The sequence below is a fragment of the Lagenorhynchus albirostris genome, chromosome 12 (genome assembly GCF_949774975.1).
Source record: "Lagenorhynchus albirostris chromosome 12, mLagAlb1.1, whole genome shotgun sequence".
NCBI classification, from domain to species: Eukaryota; Metazoa; Chordata; class Mammalia; order Artiodactyla; family Delphinidae; genus Lagenorhynchus; species Lagenorhynchus albirostris.
Genome location: NC_083106.1, coordinates 70704798 through 70720996, shown reverse-complemented (window position 1 = coordinate 70720996; position 16199 = coordinate 70704798). Strand labels below are relative to the sequence as shown.

Below are 16199 nucleotides of genomic sequence, written 5' to 3'. Positions count from 1 at the left end.
AACCCAATATGCTTTAACGAAAAACTGCCAAGCCACTAGCAACACTGATCAACAGTGACCTCATTTATGCATCGAAATCTTAAGCCAAGCCATCAGCACAGACAATATGACAACAACTTAAAAATTAAAGAATACAATATGTACAGTAAAGGATACAATTCTCTGATTTAGTTTAAATTTTAATCACAATGGTACAACAAAACCTACTTTGAGTTCAATTGAGGGATGGAAGAACACTACGCTACAGAACACATAAAGAAATACTAAATTAACAGATGTACATAAAACCCACAAGAAAATAAAAATATTTGCAGTAATCTTTAAATTACAGTTATACCTTGGAGTGCCTTTATAATCACTTGAATAGCACATTTCTAATTGCATTTTCACAGACATGATGGAAATGGACCCTTCACTTTTCAGTGCATTGAAGCAAAAATGAACAAATAGGTCAATTTAGATGCAAAACCTGTCAAATATAATTAAAATATATATTTTAATATAGCAGTGATTGAATATGGAATTCTTCCCATATGAATTTCATTCTTGATAAGGTAGCTTCGAGGAGAAATATTTGTTATGGACATTAACCTTTACATTTTTTTAAAATAAAAGTTCTTAACATATACAGTGCCACAAAAATAAACATTTCCCACAACAGCTGAAGTTCCTGTGATTGGAAAAGTGTACTCCACACCGAAAAAAGTTCTGTATATTTAAGAGTGTTTTCCTTACTATCTGATATCATCACACTATGTTTGTAACGTACATACAGAAGAAAAGAGAATTTACGGGGAGAGTTTAGATTTGTCCAAAAGTTATATATACATTGAAACCTTCAAAAACACAGACACGTCTTTCCAAATGGCTCACCACACAACAGCTGCATCATCCATCCATGGGTGAGGTCCAGAGAAGCACTAAAGGCATTAGAAACATCCATTCATTGTTTACATCGTACAACACACAAAGAACCCGTATACACTACAATTTTGAGAGTAGGGATAACAGCTAAGGTAGTACACATTCCTACTGTTCACTTTCACAGCTGTGCTACACGTTTTGGAAGAGAAGTTATGTATAAGCATTGGGATTGGTACTGGTGGCTCCCTTTGAAACTCTGAGCATCAGTCTTATTTGAAGAGTCCAAACTCATTATTTTTTTTCCTATTCAGTCACAAAAATTGCAGCTGTAAAGATAAAAAGCACTCGAATTAGAAAACAATACTACGTACTCCTCAAAGATTTTACCTTCCTTGCAATTTTACTTCGCTGTTACAATGAAAATCTTTACACCAAAGGTTTTCGTATTACCAAAGTCACATTTATATACTTTTCACAATTCTTTAAAACAAGCTTAAAATTTCATCCAGGGGGGGAAAAAAAAACTTTCAGTGTATAGCTTCATTTTTAGATAAGAAAATTCTATCGGCAAGATTTTGAAATTTGGATACTTAGAAACCTTAGCAAGACATTCAGTACCAATCAAGAACAGCTAACCTTAAAAAAAGGGCAGTGAAAAAAAGGGGGAAGGGCAGGGACTCCCTTTTTTTTTTTTTGGTCCTTTTCAGTTATGGTTTTCAAGGAGCCACTAAACAGTTGCACAAGTGACAGAACAGAATAGAGGGGAGATATCCCTGGCGATTCAAAGCTTTCGCTTATGCCACCCCCCACTAGTCACCCTGGCTATCTCCCACGCTTCATCATCTCTGCCAGGAAAACTTTCCTGGGGTCTTCAGGCTTAGCCATGGGGGTAACTCTTCTTCAGAACATAGTCTGTATCTGTTCCTCTTTTGACTGTGAATCTCTGAGGGCAGGGGCTGTCTAAAGCATCTCTGTTTCAGGTCCTTATCGGAGTTCCTGCACAGACTGACAGCAATATTACTGAACAGAAGAAGGATAAAAGGCTGCCCCCTGCAGTGTCCTTGGTCATTCCTGAAACTTCAGCTGCTAAGAAGTAAGTGATCATTGTCTTACGTAAGCCTACCTCAGTCCAATCCATACCAAAGTGGGACAGAAAAGTTGGGCACAACGAGAATTACTTGGCTGAGATGCCAAGGCCTTAAAATGATTAATTGTGTATTAATTTTGTATGAAGAAAAAACTCATAAGGCAGGAATCCACAAAAATCTTAGTAGGCATTTGAGAAAGTTAAAAAAAATATAGGTAGTAGATATAGGATAAAAATAACACTGGATGGGGGTCCAAAAGCTTCGACACTCTTACTGCTCTGCCAGTGTGGCCTTGGGTAAATCACTTAATGCCAAGGAACAGTTTCTTTAGCTGTGAAATGGAGGCAAAAGTATCTGCCTAGTTTATCTCGCAGGGTCTGATCTTCTACAGAGATGGTCAAAGAGTTAATGACTAGCAAGTAGGAAAAATACCATGTAAATGAAAAGCATCATTAATACTGTTCATCCACATTCAGCAAGTATTTCTTGAGAACCTACCCACTGTGTCAGGTGCTGGGGTTAGTAGTAAACCCTTTTCCTTCATCAGTTTTCTTCTGTAAGTCCACTATTAGTCATAATGTAATTTCATAAACTACATTAGAAATTTAAAACTAGAACGTTAGAAATTTAAAATTTTGCTTGAATGCAGAAATACAAAATAATCATCTAAGCTTTATTTGATGAGAGTAAAGAAGAATCAGCAAAATAAAATTATAATTATTGTAGCCAAATATATTCTTAGACAATTTCTAAATGAAGTATTATAAATGTTACCTTTCCATAAATTCCAGTCATCATGGAATGAAGTGGTAACTTTCTAATTTATGTAGTAGCTTGGGCAACTTTGTGCCTTATCAGTATAATCTTTGTGCTTTCCAGTGTAAGGACAATTTGGAGGTTTCTCTCCCTCTTAGTTTTATAAATTAAGATTAAAAAAAATCATTGATAAAGATAGCTTTCAATATTGATTTAACAAGCATAAACATTCAAATTATTATTATTATATACATGTATTAAAAACACAGAAGTACAGATATTATACCTAATAAAATAGCTAAGCATAGCATAGGTCATTATTACAAGCCCACAGGAAAAGCTCAATATTAGATACCTTAAATTGTTTACAAGAAATCCTTGATGTTAAGATCCGCTAATGGGTCCTTTGCTGGAGGTTTCTTGGGACTCTGAGTGGCAGGTGTAGGGCTTGGAGAAAGCTAAGGGGGAAAAGCCAGCCCAAGACAGTGGAAACAGAAAGCAAACAGAGAGATAGATAAGCATTAGGCCGAGCACATACCACAGAAAACAAACATGCAGAAGATTAGATGGCTAAAAGTTTACAAAATCTACTTTGTTCTACTTAGTCACAGTGTTGTTTTAGATTTTGGATTTATAAAACACACTTCAAAGGATATTGGCTTTCTTGAAATTCTTTGACATCAAATTTAGCCAAAGTAAAATTTGAGGACTCTGGTAGAACAATATGGATATTAGTTAGGGAAGATGTGAAAAACTAGTCACATTAAAGCTATTATGAATATACAGTTAAAAAAAAAAAAACCAAACAATTTCTCTATTCAAAGCATTTTTCTTTGAGTTATTAGTACCACTAAACTAATAAAGGAATATAAATGACTTCTCTTAGAGTGACAGTGAGTTTGAAGGAAAAATGGGAAGAAAACAGCTTGCAGAAAGTTCCTTAAGAAATTATTTAAAAATATCAGCTAAATATACTAGGATTTCATGTAAAGTATTTTAAGTGAAAACCTGTCAAGTTTTGGGGCACTGTTAGTTTCAGATGAGCAAATAGTCTCCTAGTTATGAATGTCGCTAATTCCAATCTTGCCTATCCAGCTTGTAGAGAGGACTCCTTATTACAGACTATAGAGAAGAATCATACTAAACTTGCAGCAAAAGCAACAAAAAATTTTCTTACCTTGTTTCTGTTTAGTGAATACCTAAATTATTTCATTGTGTGACAGACATAAGTTCTAGGAACAGGCTTTTGCAGGAATGTTAAGGTCCAAGGCCTTGAAAAAGGTCATGGAATTTACATAGAGCAATAACTGACCTGTATCCTTCGAATCTAATTAATTTCCTATGCTTATAACATGATGGAAACCTCAGAGACCTGGGATTGTAGGGCACGGATGTATGTTTTCATTGGTTCCATAAACAAAGCTCCAGAAGTAAGAAGTTTTGGATTTGTTCCTATGTCCATGAACTACTGACTGACTGTAGTATCTATCAGTCAAATTTCCATTTTTAAAACTGGGATCGTATTTCATAGAAAGACCGGGGTAAGGGTCAACGTTGTCTGGAAGATAAGAAACTCAAGGACTGGTCTATAATTAATAATTAGGTGATATGACAACATCGTGATACTAACCAACTGAGCAATAGTGGAATAGTCCACATATCAGTAATGAAAAACTGTTTTGTTTTCTAAAGCTACCAACTCATGTTTATTTTCTTATCTAGTATATAATCAGCTATGCTTCTTCTCTGATATAGGAAATACAATCTAAAAATTGTGTAAGTATGGCATACCATTTCCTAAATTACCATAAATTCAATTAAATGATTGAAAACTGTGTTTTCATCATATCATCTATTTTTCATTTTCATTCTTTGAATTAAGTAAGCAAACTGATGCTCTGTAACACTGGTATCACACAGAAAAACTACCTTAAATAATAAAATTATATTAATTTATTTCTAAAGCTTTCAGCACACCAAATACAATGACTTTTAAAAATCTCGTAAAAATAGGAACATCTTTCCTTTTTTTCAAAAAGGTGGTAGATAGTCATGGATATATTTAACCATCAAGGAGACATTCACAATAAATGAGATCCTTCTTAGAATTTAAATATATCCAGATTAAATTTAAAACCAACTATTACACCTAAAAGCTTCCTCACTACCACCCCACTCCCCCCAAACAACTTTAGGCAGCGTTCATTAGTATGAGAGCAGAACAGAAGATTTCTCATGAAGCCAGTGCTTTGGCTATGGCCTTGAAGGCTAGAGTCTCTTACATTGTAAATTCATCTCTCTGGACACCCACCATTCTCTCTCCTGGTCATTATGGCTTTTGAGGGTTAAAGTAAAGAAGCTGAAGAAAGCAAATTTTGGAAACAGGTAGAAAATGAGTTTAGAAATGACTCAAGGAAGCAAAGGGGATTAAAGTACACTCAGAAAGTTCACAGTAGGATTCCTTGGCTGAAACAATAAAAATACCCATGTGGTAAATTAAAAACATTATAGAAATGAAATTATTTACTGATATCCTTAAAATATATATGAGCTATGTGAATAGGACTAGCACAGTGCTAGTAGTTACCATGTTCTGTCTCCATCTACATCAATTTCTCACAGGGACCTCTTTGGTTCTACACATACCTTCACTTTGGCCAGGCAATTTATAAGAGTAATAAAGAAAGGGTGATTCATCAGTATGAACATCACTATTAGCAGCAAAACAGTTCAACCAAGTGCATATATTTTAGCATCTTCATAAATGGAGGTAGCACATTGTGCAGTAAGACATTTGGCCTCATCTAAAGAGAGGTTTGCCCTTTGTCCTGGACCCTGGTAGGTAACCTCTCAACCCTTGGAAACGTCCTGAGTGATACGAATGTCTTCATTATTCAGGGTGGGTGTCTGGAACCACACCTGATAATTTATGTTAACAAGATGACTCAGGGTGGAGGGTTAGCCATGCCAGAAAGACCAGCCATGGGATTACAGAGTTAAGTCTTTGGGCCACAGGATATGAGCCTGACCTTCAGGGAGGGAGGAGGGCTGGAGACTGAATTATTTCCCACGTGGTTGAACTCAATCAGTCATTCCTATCTAATGAGACCTCAATAAAAACTCTGCACGCTGAAGCTCAGGTAAGCTTCCTGGGTTGGCAGTACGGCTTGCGTATCCTCACACGTTGATGCCAGGTGGGTAATGCATCCCTGAGGACAAAGAAGCCTCATGTGTGGGCCCCTCCCAGACTTTGCCCTACGCATCTCTTCTTTTGGCTGGATCTGATTTGCACCTTTCTACTACACTTAAGGTGTCATCATAAAGTTAGTGCTCCCCTGAGTTCTACGAGTCATTCTAGAAAACTGTCTAATCTGAGGATGGTCCTGGGAACCTCAAATCTGTAGGCAGCTGGTTGGAAGTGAGGGTGGCCCTCGGGACTTGAAGGGTCTGATGTGAAGGCAGCCTTGTGGGAACTGCTCCCTCAGGCTTTGCAGTTTGGCAAGCTCACTACAGTTTGCATTACTAGTCTTGGGCAAACTTGGCAATCTGGAGGACTGTGTTGCTAACTTTCCGTTTGGCTAACTTTGGGAACACATAATAAGAGTATGGATCAGAGCTGCTCATTTTTTCTGGACTAAATGCCTGGATACTTTAAACACCTGGTAGTTCTCAGGAACCATCCTGAATTAAGTAGGAGAGGAATGGAGGGACTTGAGGACAGTTAGTTATTTCCATCATTTTCCTCCAAATGTCACACTATTGCTCATCTCTCTTCCATGTTCCCTTTACTTCTGAAGCAACAGGTATGAAGACTGTATCAGGTAAAAACATTTTTAAACAGTTTGTCACATGACAGTTTTACATTTATAAAGTCATGTCATTCTTTTGTGGGACATTTGAAAACGGACCTGTGTGCCAGGTACAGCTGCGGCTCCAAAGGGTGGCCTCCTCATGGGCTGTGCAAACATGACAGGCTGCTGAGGCATCACGGGCATGCCTGTCCCAGCAGGAGGCTGAAAAGCAGAGCAGTTCATAGCATGAGTGGAATCTACTCTGGCAATGCCCTGACCTTTACATCTTTAATATCTTCCTGAAAATTTTTCTTTCCTTTTTTTTTTTTAAACATCTTTATTGGAGTATAATTGCTTTACAATGCTGTGTTAGTTTCTGCTGTATAACAAAGTGAATCAGCTATACGTATACATATATCCCCATATCCCCTGAGGAATCCAGGTCTGTGAGAAAGTATAATTTGTAATTTTGAACGATGGGTGCTGTGAGGCTGCCAGATGGCAGAGAATCACTGAGGGGCAGTAGGAGCCTGGCTGGCCACAAAGCATCCTCACCCCACCCAGGCTTTGCTGTTGTTTATCCATCTTCTGGAAGCATAGTTCTTGAAGAGATGAAAGCTTGTTTCTTTACGGAAAATGGCTCTAAAATTTGCTAGTGATAAACGTGGTAAGTGAAAAGTCCTAGTATAGTGATTAAAAGTGGATTATATGATTGAGCTAAAAATATGTTTGGTAAATAGTACTTCAAAAATGACATAACAGTGTACTATAAAAATTATTTTGATGGCAGAATTTAAGTGTCTTATAAGTGACTCAGTCATGCCCTCTGTAGACTACTTAATGTCTAAAGCAGATGACTTAACTTTTTACATTTTACTTCACTGCATTTTGGGGAGAATTATATTCTACAGTTAATCTGGGATTTGGTGAAGGTCGTACAAGTATTCATTACAATTTTTAGCACCGGTCATCACTCACCATTGCAAATCCTGCTCCAGGCTGTCCGACAGATGGGGCCCCGGCAACAGGAGGAACTGAACTGGTTGGAGGTACAGCTCCTTGCTATGAAAACGAAACAACACACACACACACAAACAACAACAAACAAAAAGAACCAATATAATTTGGTTTTAAAATGACAGAATACAATTTTAAAATGCATGCCCTTAAGTATGTGTAAAGATGTAAAGAAATCTCAAATTTCAGTTTTAAATTAAAAAAAAAAAAGGCACTAGCACCACGCCAATGATATGAAGAAGGTTACTAACTTGATGTTCACTGTTGTGGTGCTATTTGGGTTCACTTATTCGGGCTCAGCTTACACTCAAGCACTGGGCTTCGTCTCTATCTCCTTATACCACCCTCACTGTAAACAAGTCAAATTTTTCTAAGCTTTTCTTTTCCTATCATTATATCCTCCAATAGGCACTGAATTAGAAATTTAAAGAATGCTTTCATTTACATTTTTAATGCTTGGTTTCCATTTTCCCCCCCATTTTTATATTATTCTTTTCTGTGTTATATTTGCTTCTCTCTGACTTTCGGCTGTTGTACATTTGCACAAAGACCAAAATTAATGCTAAGTTTTAGGAAGCATTTAGAGGACTGCACATAATATCATACATATATCCCATTTCAGGCACAGGTTTGATAGTTTTCAGTCACACACCAAACCCCCTAATATTTCCCTTATGTATAAAAGTAACCCTGTTGCAATCTCTTAAATTTAAGTTAACCGTTAGAGCAAAATCCTAATTGAAAAAGAAAATACTATAGTAATATCAACAAAAATGGTGGAATAAGGAACTCGAAGAGTCCCCCTAGGCATAAAAGCAATGGAAAAACAGGCAAAAATGGTCAAAATCAACTTTTTTGGAACTCTGGAAACTAACTAAAAGTTTGCAGCAGCCTACAAAGTACTTAATCAAAAAAAAAAATCAGCTGAATCTTGGTAAGAACATTGAGCTTTGGGGCATTTTAACTTACCCTAGAGTTCCAGCCACTGTTCTCCAGTTCAGCTGTAGCTTTGAAAATAACAGCACACAGTCCCAGTAATAGTACCACGAGGAGCAGAATATATTTTAATTATTTGCTTTGTCTTGTCTCGTGTATAGGTGGCTCCCTGGAAACATTGGCCCAAAAGGTTTGTCCTTATCTTGCCAAACTGGGAACCCATCTAGTGCTAAAGCTGTCACCTGAAGACATTTGTGGAAAATACTTAAAGGCAAATTTTTCAGTTGTTGCTGTATCAGGCAATGGATATCAGTCAGCAAAAACAGCAGACTAAACAAAAAGCTCAGAAGGAAAGGCTGGAGAATGAGATGCTTTGAGGATTAAGGGTTTGAAAAACCCAGACCTTCTCCTGGGAATTTAGATAGCCGTGCACATGCCCAGGGCTGTGCATATGCTCAGGAAAGATGTGAGATGCCTCTGGGTTGACTTTGAGGCTTTAAGAAAGCAGCAGTGATCGCTAAGGCAGAGTTGCAAACTGCCTGGTTGAGTCTGAAGTCATGCCTAATACATACTCAGAGCCCCTCTGCAAAGACTGGGAGATATTTTTGGTTCCAGGAGTTTAAGTAGTATCTGTCTAATCATTAGCTGACCACTTAGCTAAAAGGACAAAACAAACAAACAAACAATAACCCCCTCCCCCCAACCAAGGTAGCAAAACAACAAAAACCTTGGGGAGGGGGTAGAACATGATTTCCAAAGCTGCCATATTATAATATTCAAAGTGTCCAGGTTTCAACAGAAAATTATGAGCCATGCAAAGAAACAAGAACATATAGCCCATATGCAGGAGAAAGATCTCAAATCAATAACCTAACCTTCCACCAGAAGGAACTAGCAAAAAGAAGAACCAATTCCAAAGTGAGCAGAGAAAGGAAATAATAATGATTAGACCAGAGAAAAGTGAAATAGAGATGGGAAAACAAAAGAGGAAATAGAAGAAACCAAAAGTTGGCTCTCTGAAGAGATCAATAAAATTAACAAACTTTCAGGTAGACAAACCAAGAAAGAGAGAGAAACTTACATGACCAATATTGGGAAAGGAAGTGGAGATATTACTACCAACCTTGCAGAAATAAAAAATTATGAGGAAATATTATCAGAAATTACATGCTAAAACATTAGATAATCTAGATGAAATGGTCAAATTCCCCGAAAGACACAAACTACGAAAACTGACTCAAGAAGAAATAGAAAAATCTAAATAGTGCTATAGCAAGTAAAGAGACTGAGTCAGTAATCGAAAACCTTCTATCACAGAAAAGCCCAAAACCAGACGGCTTCATGGGTCAGTTCTATTACATTTATAAAGGAGAATTAATTTCAATCCTTCTCAAGCTCTCAAAAAAAAATAAAAAAAATAGAAGGGGAACATTTTCTAATTATTCTTTGATTCCAGTATTACTGTGATAGCAAAGCCAGACAAGGACATCACAAGAAAAGAAAACTACAGACCAAATCCTTTACAAACATTGATACAAAAATTCTCAACAAAATACTAGCATACCACATCCAGCAGCATATTAAAAGAATTACACACCAAAACCAAGTGAGATTTATCCCAGGAATGCAAGGTAGGCTCAATCAATGTAATATGTCATATTAATAGAATATAAGAAAAAAAAGATCATCTCAGTAGATGCAGAAAAAGCATTTGACAAAATCCAACATCCTTTCATGAACAAAACAACACTAAATAAACTAAGAACAGAAGGGTAATTCCTTAACCTGATAAAGGGCATCTGCAAATAACTCATGGCTAACATCGTACTTAATGTTGAATGACTGAAAGCTTTCTCCCTAAGAACAAGACAAAGATGTACTGGAAAGTCTAGTCAGGGCAATTAGGTAAGAAAAAGAAAGAAATAGCATCCAGAAAGAAAGGAAGGAATAAAACTGTATTTGTAGATGATATGAGCTTTTATACAGAAAATCCTAAAGAATCCACACACAAAAAAACTATCAGAGTTAATAAACAAGTTCAGCAAAGTCACAGGATACAAGTATACAAAAATCAATGTGACATTCACCTTACACTAGCAATGAACAATAAAAAATGCAATTATAAAAAAATTAATTTACAACAGCATTAAAAACAACATACTTAGAAATAAATTTAACAGAGAGTATAAGACTTGTACACTGACAGCTATAAAACGTTGTTAAAGAAATTAAAGAGGACTCAGATAAATAGAAAGATGTCCTCTGTTCATGGACTGGAAGACAATATTGTTAAGATGGCAATATTTCCCAATTTGCTTTATAGATTCAGAGTAAACCCTATAAAAATTTCAACAGCTTCTTTTGGAAAAATGGACGATCTGAACCTAAAATTTATATGGATATGCAAGGGACCCAGAATAGCCAAAACAATCTCGTAAAACAAGAACAAATTTGGAGGACTCACACTTTCTGTTTTCAAAACTTACTACTAAGCTACATTGATCAAAACACTGTGGTGCTGGCATAAGAACAGACATATAGGTCAATACAACAGAATAGAGAGTATGGAAATAAATCTATATATCTATGGTCAATTGATTTTTGAGAAGAATGCCAAGACCAATAAATGAAGAAAAACCAGTCTTTTCAACACATGGTTCTGGGATTAACTAGATTTCCACATGCAACACAAAGAATTTGGACCACATATGAAAATAAGCCTAAAATAGGTCAAAAACCAAATGTAACAGATAAAACTATACAACTCTTAGAAGGAGATCTGGGTGTAAATCTTTAAGCTTTGGATTAGGTAATGGCTTCTTAAATATGACACCAAAAGCAAAAGCAACAGGGCTTCCCTGGTGGCGCAGTGGTTGAGAGTCCGCCTGCCGATGCAGGGGACACGGGTTCGTGCCCTGGTCTAGGAAGATCCTACATGCCGCGAAGCGGCTGGACCCGTGAGCCATGGCCACTGAGCCTGTGCGTCCGGAGCCTGTGCTCCACAACGGGAGAGGTCACAACAGTAAGAGGCCCGCATACCACAAAAAAAAAAAAAAAGAAAAAAAAAACCAAAAGCAACAACAATAAAAATAGACAAATTGGAGCTTATCAGGATCAAAAACTTTGTGCGTTAAAAGATACTACCAAGAAAGACAACTCACAGAATGGGAGAAGATATTTGCGAATTATGTATCTAATAAGCATCTGGTATCCAGAATAATAAGGATCTCTTAGAACTCAACAATAAAAAGACAACCCAATTATAAAATGGGCGAAGGACATGAACAAACATTTCTCTGAAAAAGGATATACAAATGGCCAATAGTACATGAAAAGATTCTCAATATCATTAGTCATTAAGGAAATGCACATGAAAACCAAAACTGAAACCCTATGCATTGCTGGTGGAAACATAAGATGATGTAGCTGCTGTGAAAAAGTTTGGCAGTTCCTCAAAAAGCTCAACAGAGTCACACAAGTCCTGGCAATTCCATTCCTAGGTATATTCCCAAGAGAACTGAGGACACACACACACACACACACACACACACACACACACACACACATATATATACATATATATATATATATTCTTACCAAACTTGTATACAAATAACAGAATCATCTTTCATAACAGCCAAAAGTGGAAACAACACAAATGTCCATCCACTAATGAATGAATAAATAAAACGTGGTATATCCAAACAATAGAATAGTCAGCAATAAAAAAATGAAGTACTGATACATGCTACAACATGGATCAACCTTGAAAACATTATGATAAGTGAAAGAAGCCACAAAGTCAGGCACAAAAGGCTCCAAAGTATATGATTCTGTTTATATTAAAAATCCAGAATAGGCAAGTCCATAGAAACAGTAAATTTTTGGATGTCATGGTATAGGGAAGGGGAAAATTGGGAGAGACTGTGTTCCTTTTTGGGGTGATGGAGATATTCTGGAATTAGAGAATGGTGATGGTTTTACAGCATCAAAAATATACTAAAAATCACTGAATTATACACTTTAAAGTTGTGAAAATGGTGAATTTAATGTTCCATAAATTTATCTCAAAAATTTTTTAAATGAAAGAAAATCCAAAGGGTAGCAGAAAAACCCACCCCGCCACCGTATGCTTCTTTGGCATAAGGATGATTTTGAGCTGATTATTTTGCAGAACAGCAGGAGAAACTCTGAAAATGGTAGAAATTAAACTTTTGTAAGGAACATTTAAATTTATAAAGGAAATCTCCACTTGTAAGGGTGTCTCCTTCTCTGTACTGGGAAGAGAAGGATGACTAAATCACAAGAGAATCTTATCAATGGAGAAGTCACTGACTTAAATCTACATAACAAATCTTACCTTTGTTGACCCTGCTTTTCCTGGTAACCTCCCCACATCATTCTTTCTTTTGTCTTTAGCTGAAGATGGTATATTTAAGCTGGTGGCTTGGGCCACCTTGGGGAGTTACTCATTTTTTTCTCTGGGTATCTCCCTGTATATATGAGGCATACATGTTAATAAACTTCTGTTTTTCTCTTGTTCATACGTCTTTTATTACAGGAGTCTCTACTAAGAATTCAGAAGGCTAGAGGGAAAGTTATTTTTCCTCCCCTACAAAAGAAGTATTATACTTCACATTCACTCTACTCAATCATTTCAACAGGTTAGGTGGTAGGCTATTCACTAGACCCAGAATTGCATATTTTATCAGATTTGTGGCATACAATAATAACTGTATTTACAAGAATTGTATCATTAGGACTTAAGACTGTGAAAGAAAAAAGCTACCAAAATAAAATGAACCTGCAGATAATCCTGATCAGACAAATGGGTCAAAAAATTTAAAGGGAGTCTGTTTGTCATTTTGCTCAAATGGTAGATTAACTCTTAATAATTTACTCCCTCAGTGTTATTTGTCCTAAGGTTTTAAAAGTTGTTTTCTTTTTCAACACTCAACAAAATCTTTCACCTATAGGCATATAAAGATTAGTTGTTTTTAGGGGGAGAGTTGTGGATTCTGTGGCCTCCTGCAAAATGCACATATTTCCGAGTTGCAAGTACCTTCCTAGTTTGTCTGATGGAAACTTAACAGGTCTGTTGTGCTCAAAACTAGGAATGAGTAACCCTCTTGATGGCCATGATGATATGCCAGTCCTGTTAAAGGTTTTTAGATATAACTTGGGTTCTATGATCTGAAAAACTTTAGAGCTGCACCACCAAGTAAAAGCAAGGCTACAGCTTTGTTCAGGAAGAAGAGCTTTGCAGTAAATGGAGTAAATGGCAGTGAATTTTTATACAACTAAGTGAGGGTTAATAATGATAAAATAACTGCATAGGACAGCCTTCCTATTATTACCTAAAATGTTAAAGAAAATAAACAAAAGAAATAGGACTACATGTAACTCTGCCCTCCTAATAAATTATTTCTATTGTTCTAATTTCTCTTTCCACAGCTGCCTGTGGACACTTTATGCTAAAGCCTACTGTCTTTAACTTTCTGGAGTTTCACTATGAACAACGTAAAGTTTTCTGCTTCATAAACAAAAATAAGGAGTTCTGGGGTTTAAAAATATAAGAGCATTAATCTCAGTCTCAGGGATGGTGCCTGACAATCAGATAACTGGCAGCCTCGTGGGCCTGAAGAAGCAAAAGAGTTGTTAATTAAGTACCTCATGAATTCTTAACCTTGTATGGTTAAAATCTTCATCTCAGGGGAGGTGATGGCCAAGGAAGATCTCCAATTCAATACCGTTTTTAAAGGACTTCTCCTTTGTTCCCCTTCTGGGGTAATGGCCTCATTACTTAGCAAACTGCCCCACATACAAACCTGGGCAATCAGTGTCTTGGTGTGTTTGTTCACAATTACCCCCAGTTGTGTGGAATCTACCTGCGACTTTTCTTTCTTTTCTTACTTTCCATCCTCACCTCTGGCTCCAACCTTTTTTAAATTTTTAAACCTACAGCTGACCTGCCAGATGCCAGTATTCTCATCACCCTTCCCTCCATGACTGTTTTGAAACTAACCTGTTAAAAAAACATTAAACAGCTTTATCCTGCTGATAAGGGCAAGACTACTAAGTATAAACTTCTTAGGACTGCAGATAAGGTCTCTTTAATTTTGCATAGAACAGAATAGAAAAATTAGTTCTTTTAATTTGGTGATGATAATATAAATTATGAGCTTTCATGTCAATATTAACAGATTTATAAGATCCGTTCTAAAGAAGCTTTCTCTTTCTTTAGGGATGTTATTTACGTTTATTGAATCTCTCTTCCTCTACCCCCAGCAATGTTTTTGTATTTAAGAATAGAGTGCAGCCGAGGGATGGACTGGGAGTTTGGGGTTAGCAGAATCAAACTATTACATAGAGAATGGATAAACAACAAGGTCGTACTGTACAGCACAGGGAACTATATTCAATATCCCATAATAAACCATAATGGAAAAGAATATGAAAATATATATATACACATATATGTGTATAACTGAATCACTTTGCTGTACAGCAGAAATTAACACAACAGTGTAAATGAACTTTATGTCAATTAAAAAAAAAAAAAAAGAATGGAATGCAGCTGCCTAGACCCAGAGTGCTACCTGCTTATGGTCTCATCATCTATGTGGGCCACCAGGTACCAGGCACATGCTTGGGGTCCCAGGATAATAATTATGCTCCCTTCCACCCTTAAACAGCCCTAGTTTGGGGAATAAATTATATGGTTATCCTGGGCATAGCTCAGTTTAAGAGACTGGTAGCTTTCTACTAAGTATCCTTTATAAAAATTAAAATGGAACTCAATTTATAGCTAAATACAAAAATGGCCCTCTTAAGCACTGTTTTTAAATAATGAAAAGAAAGATCTGAAGAGGTAAATATCCATACATAATAGGCAATCTTCTCATTGTTATCTTTTAGAAGTCACTTCTTAAAATTAAGTTCTTTCAGACTTTGAACTCACCAAAGGCAGAGAATTATCAGTCCTTGAATTTCCTGCTCTCTTACAAGCACCAGGGGGTGGAGTGGGGAGACCAGAGGAAGTGGGTTTTGAGAACCAAGTCTGAGCACAGAATGTATTTTCCTATAGAAACTACGGTATAAACTGTAGTTCAATTAATACTATTAGTACTGTTTAGTGGTAAATTTTGATTCAGAAGTCCTTTTTCAGATTGATTTGAGCTTATTTTTATTTATAAACTCACTATGAAACTATGTGTAAAAACATTACTATTTATAAAATTGTTTAAAAGAAAATGTGTTCTTGTACACACTACCATATTTAAAATGGATAACCAACAAGGACCTACTGTATAGCATAGGGAACTCTGCTCAATATCTGTAACAACTTAAACGAGAAAAGAATTTGAAAAAGAACAGATGCATGTATATGTATAACTGAATCACTTTGCTGTACACCTGAAATTAACACAACACTGTTAATCAACTGTACTCCAATATAAAATAAAAAGTTAAAAAAAAAAGAAAATGTGTTCTAAATTCAAAAAACTCAGATATTTAAATAAATTTCTGGAACACATCATTTTTAATGGAGTCTATCTAAAATATATTCTAATTTATATTAATTCACCTCCATGCATGCTTGTTTGGCTGGGGTTGGCGGTTGATGGTTAGGAATTAATTCAGCAACAAGGAGAGGTTGGCACCAAGAAAACCTTAGAGATGGGTGAATTAGACAGGTGAAGGTGTAAGCAAAGGTGAAGAACTACGGGTGAGCTGGGGAAGCAGT

At 36.4% G+C, this 16199-nt stretch overlaps 1 protein-coding gene across 1 annotated transcript in view; it reads right to left on the bottom strand.

The window, feature by feature from the left end:
* Positions 1-913: 913 nt before the first annotated feature.
* The window catches only part of SNAP91 (synaptosome associated protein 91), a 153013-nt gene continuing 137727 nt past the window's right edge, over positions 914-16199 (bottom strand). Inside the window, exons 26-29 of the mRNA XM_060167275.1 lie at positions 7478-7561; positions 6617-6721; positions 3064-3166; positions 914-1190 (exon numbers count right to left, since the gene is read on the bottom strand). Coding sequence (XP_060023258.1) covers positions 3074-3166; positions 6617-6721; positions 7478-7561 — 282 coding nt within the window. The 3' untranslated portion in view covers positions 914-1190; positions 3064-3073. The remainder of the gene's footprint in view (positions 1191-3063; positions 3167-6616; positions 6722-7477; positions 7562-16199) is intronic.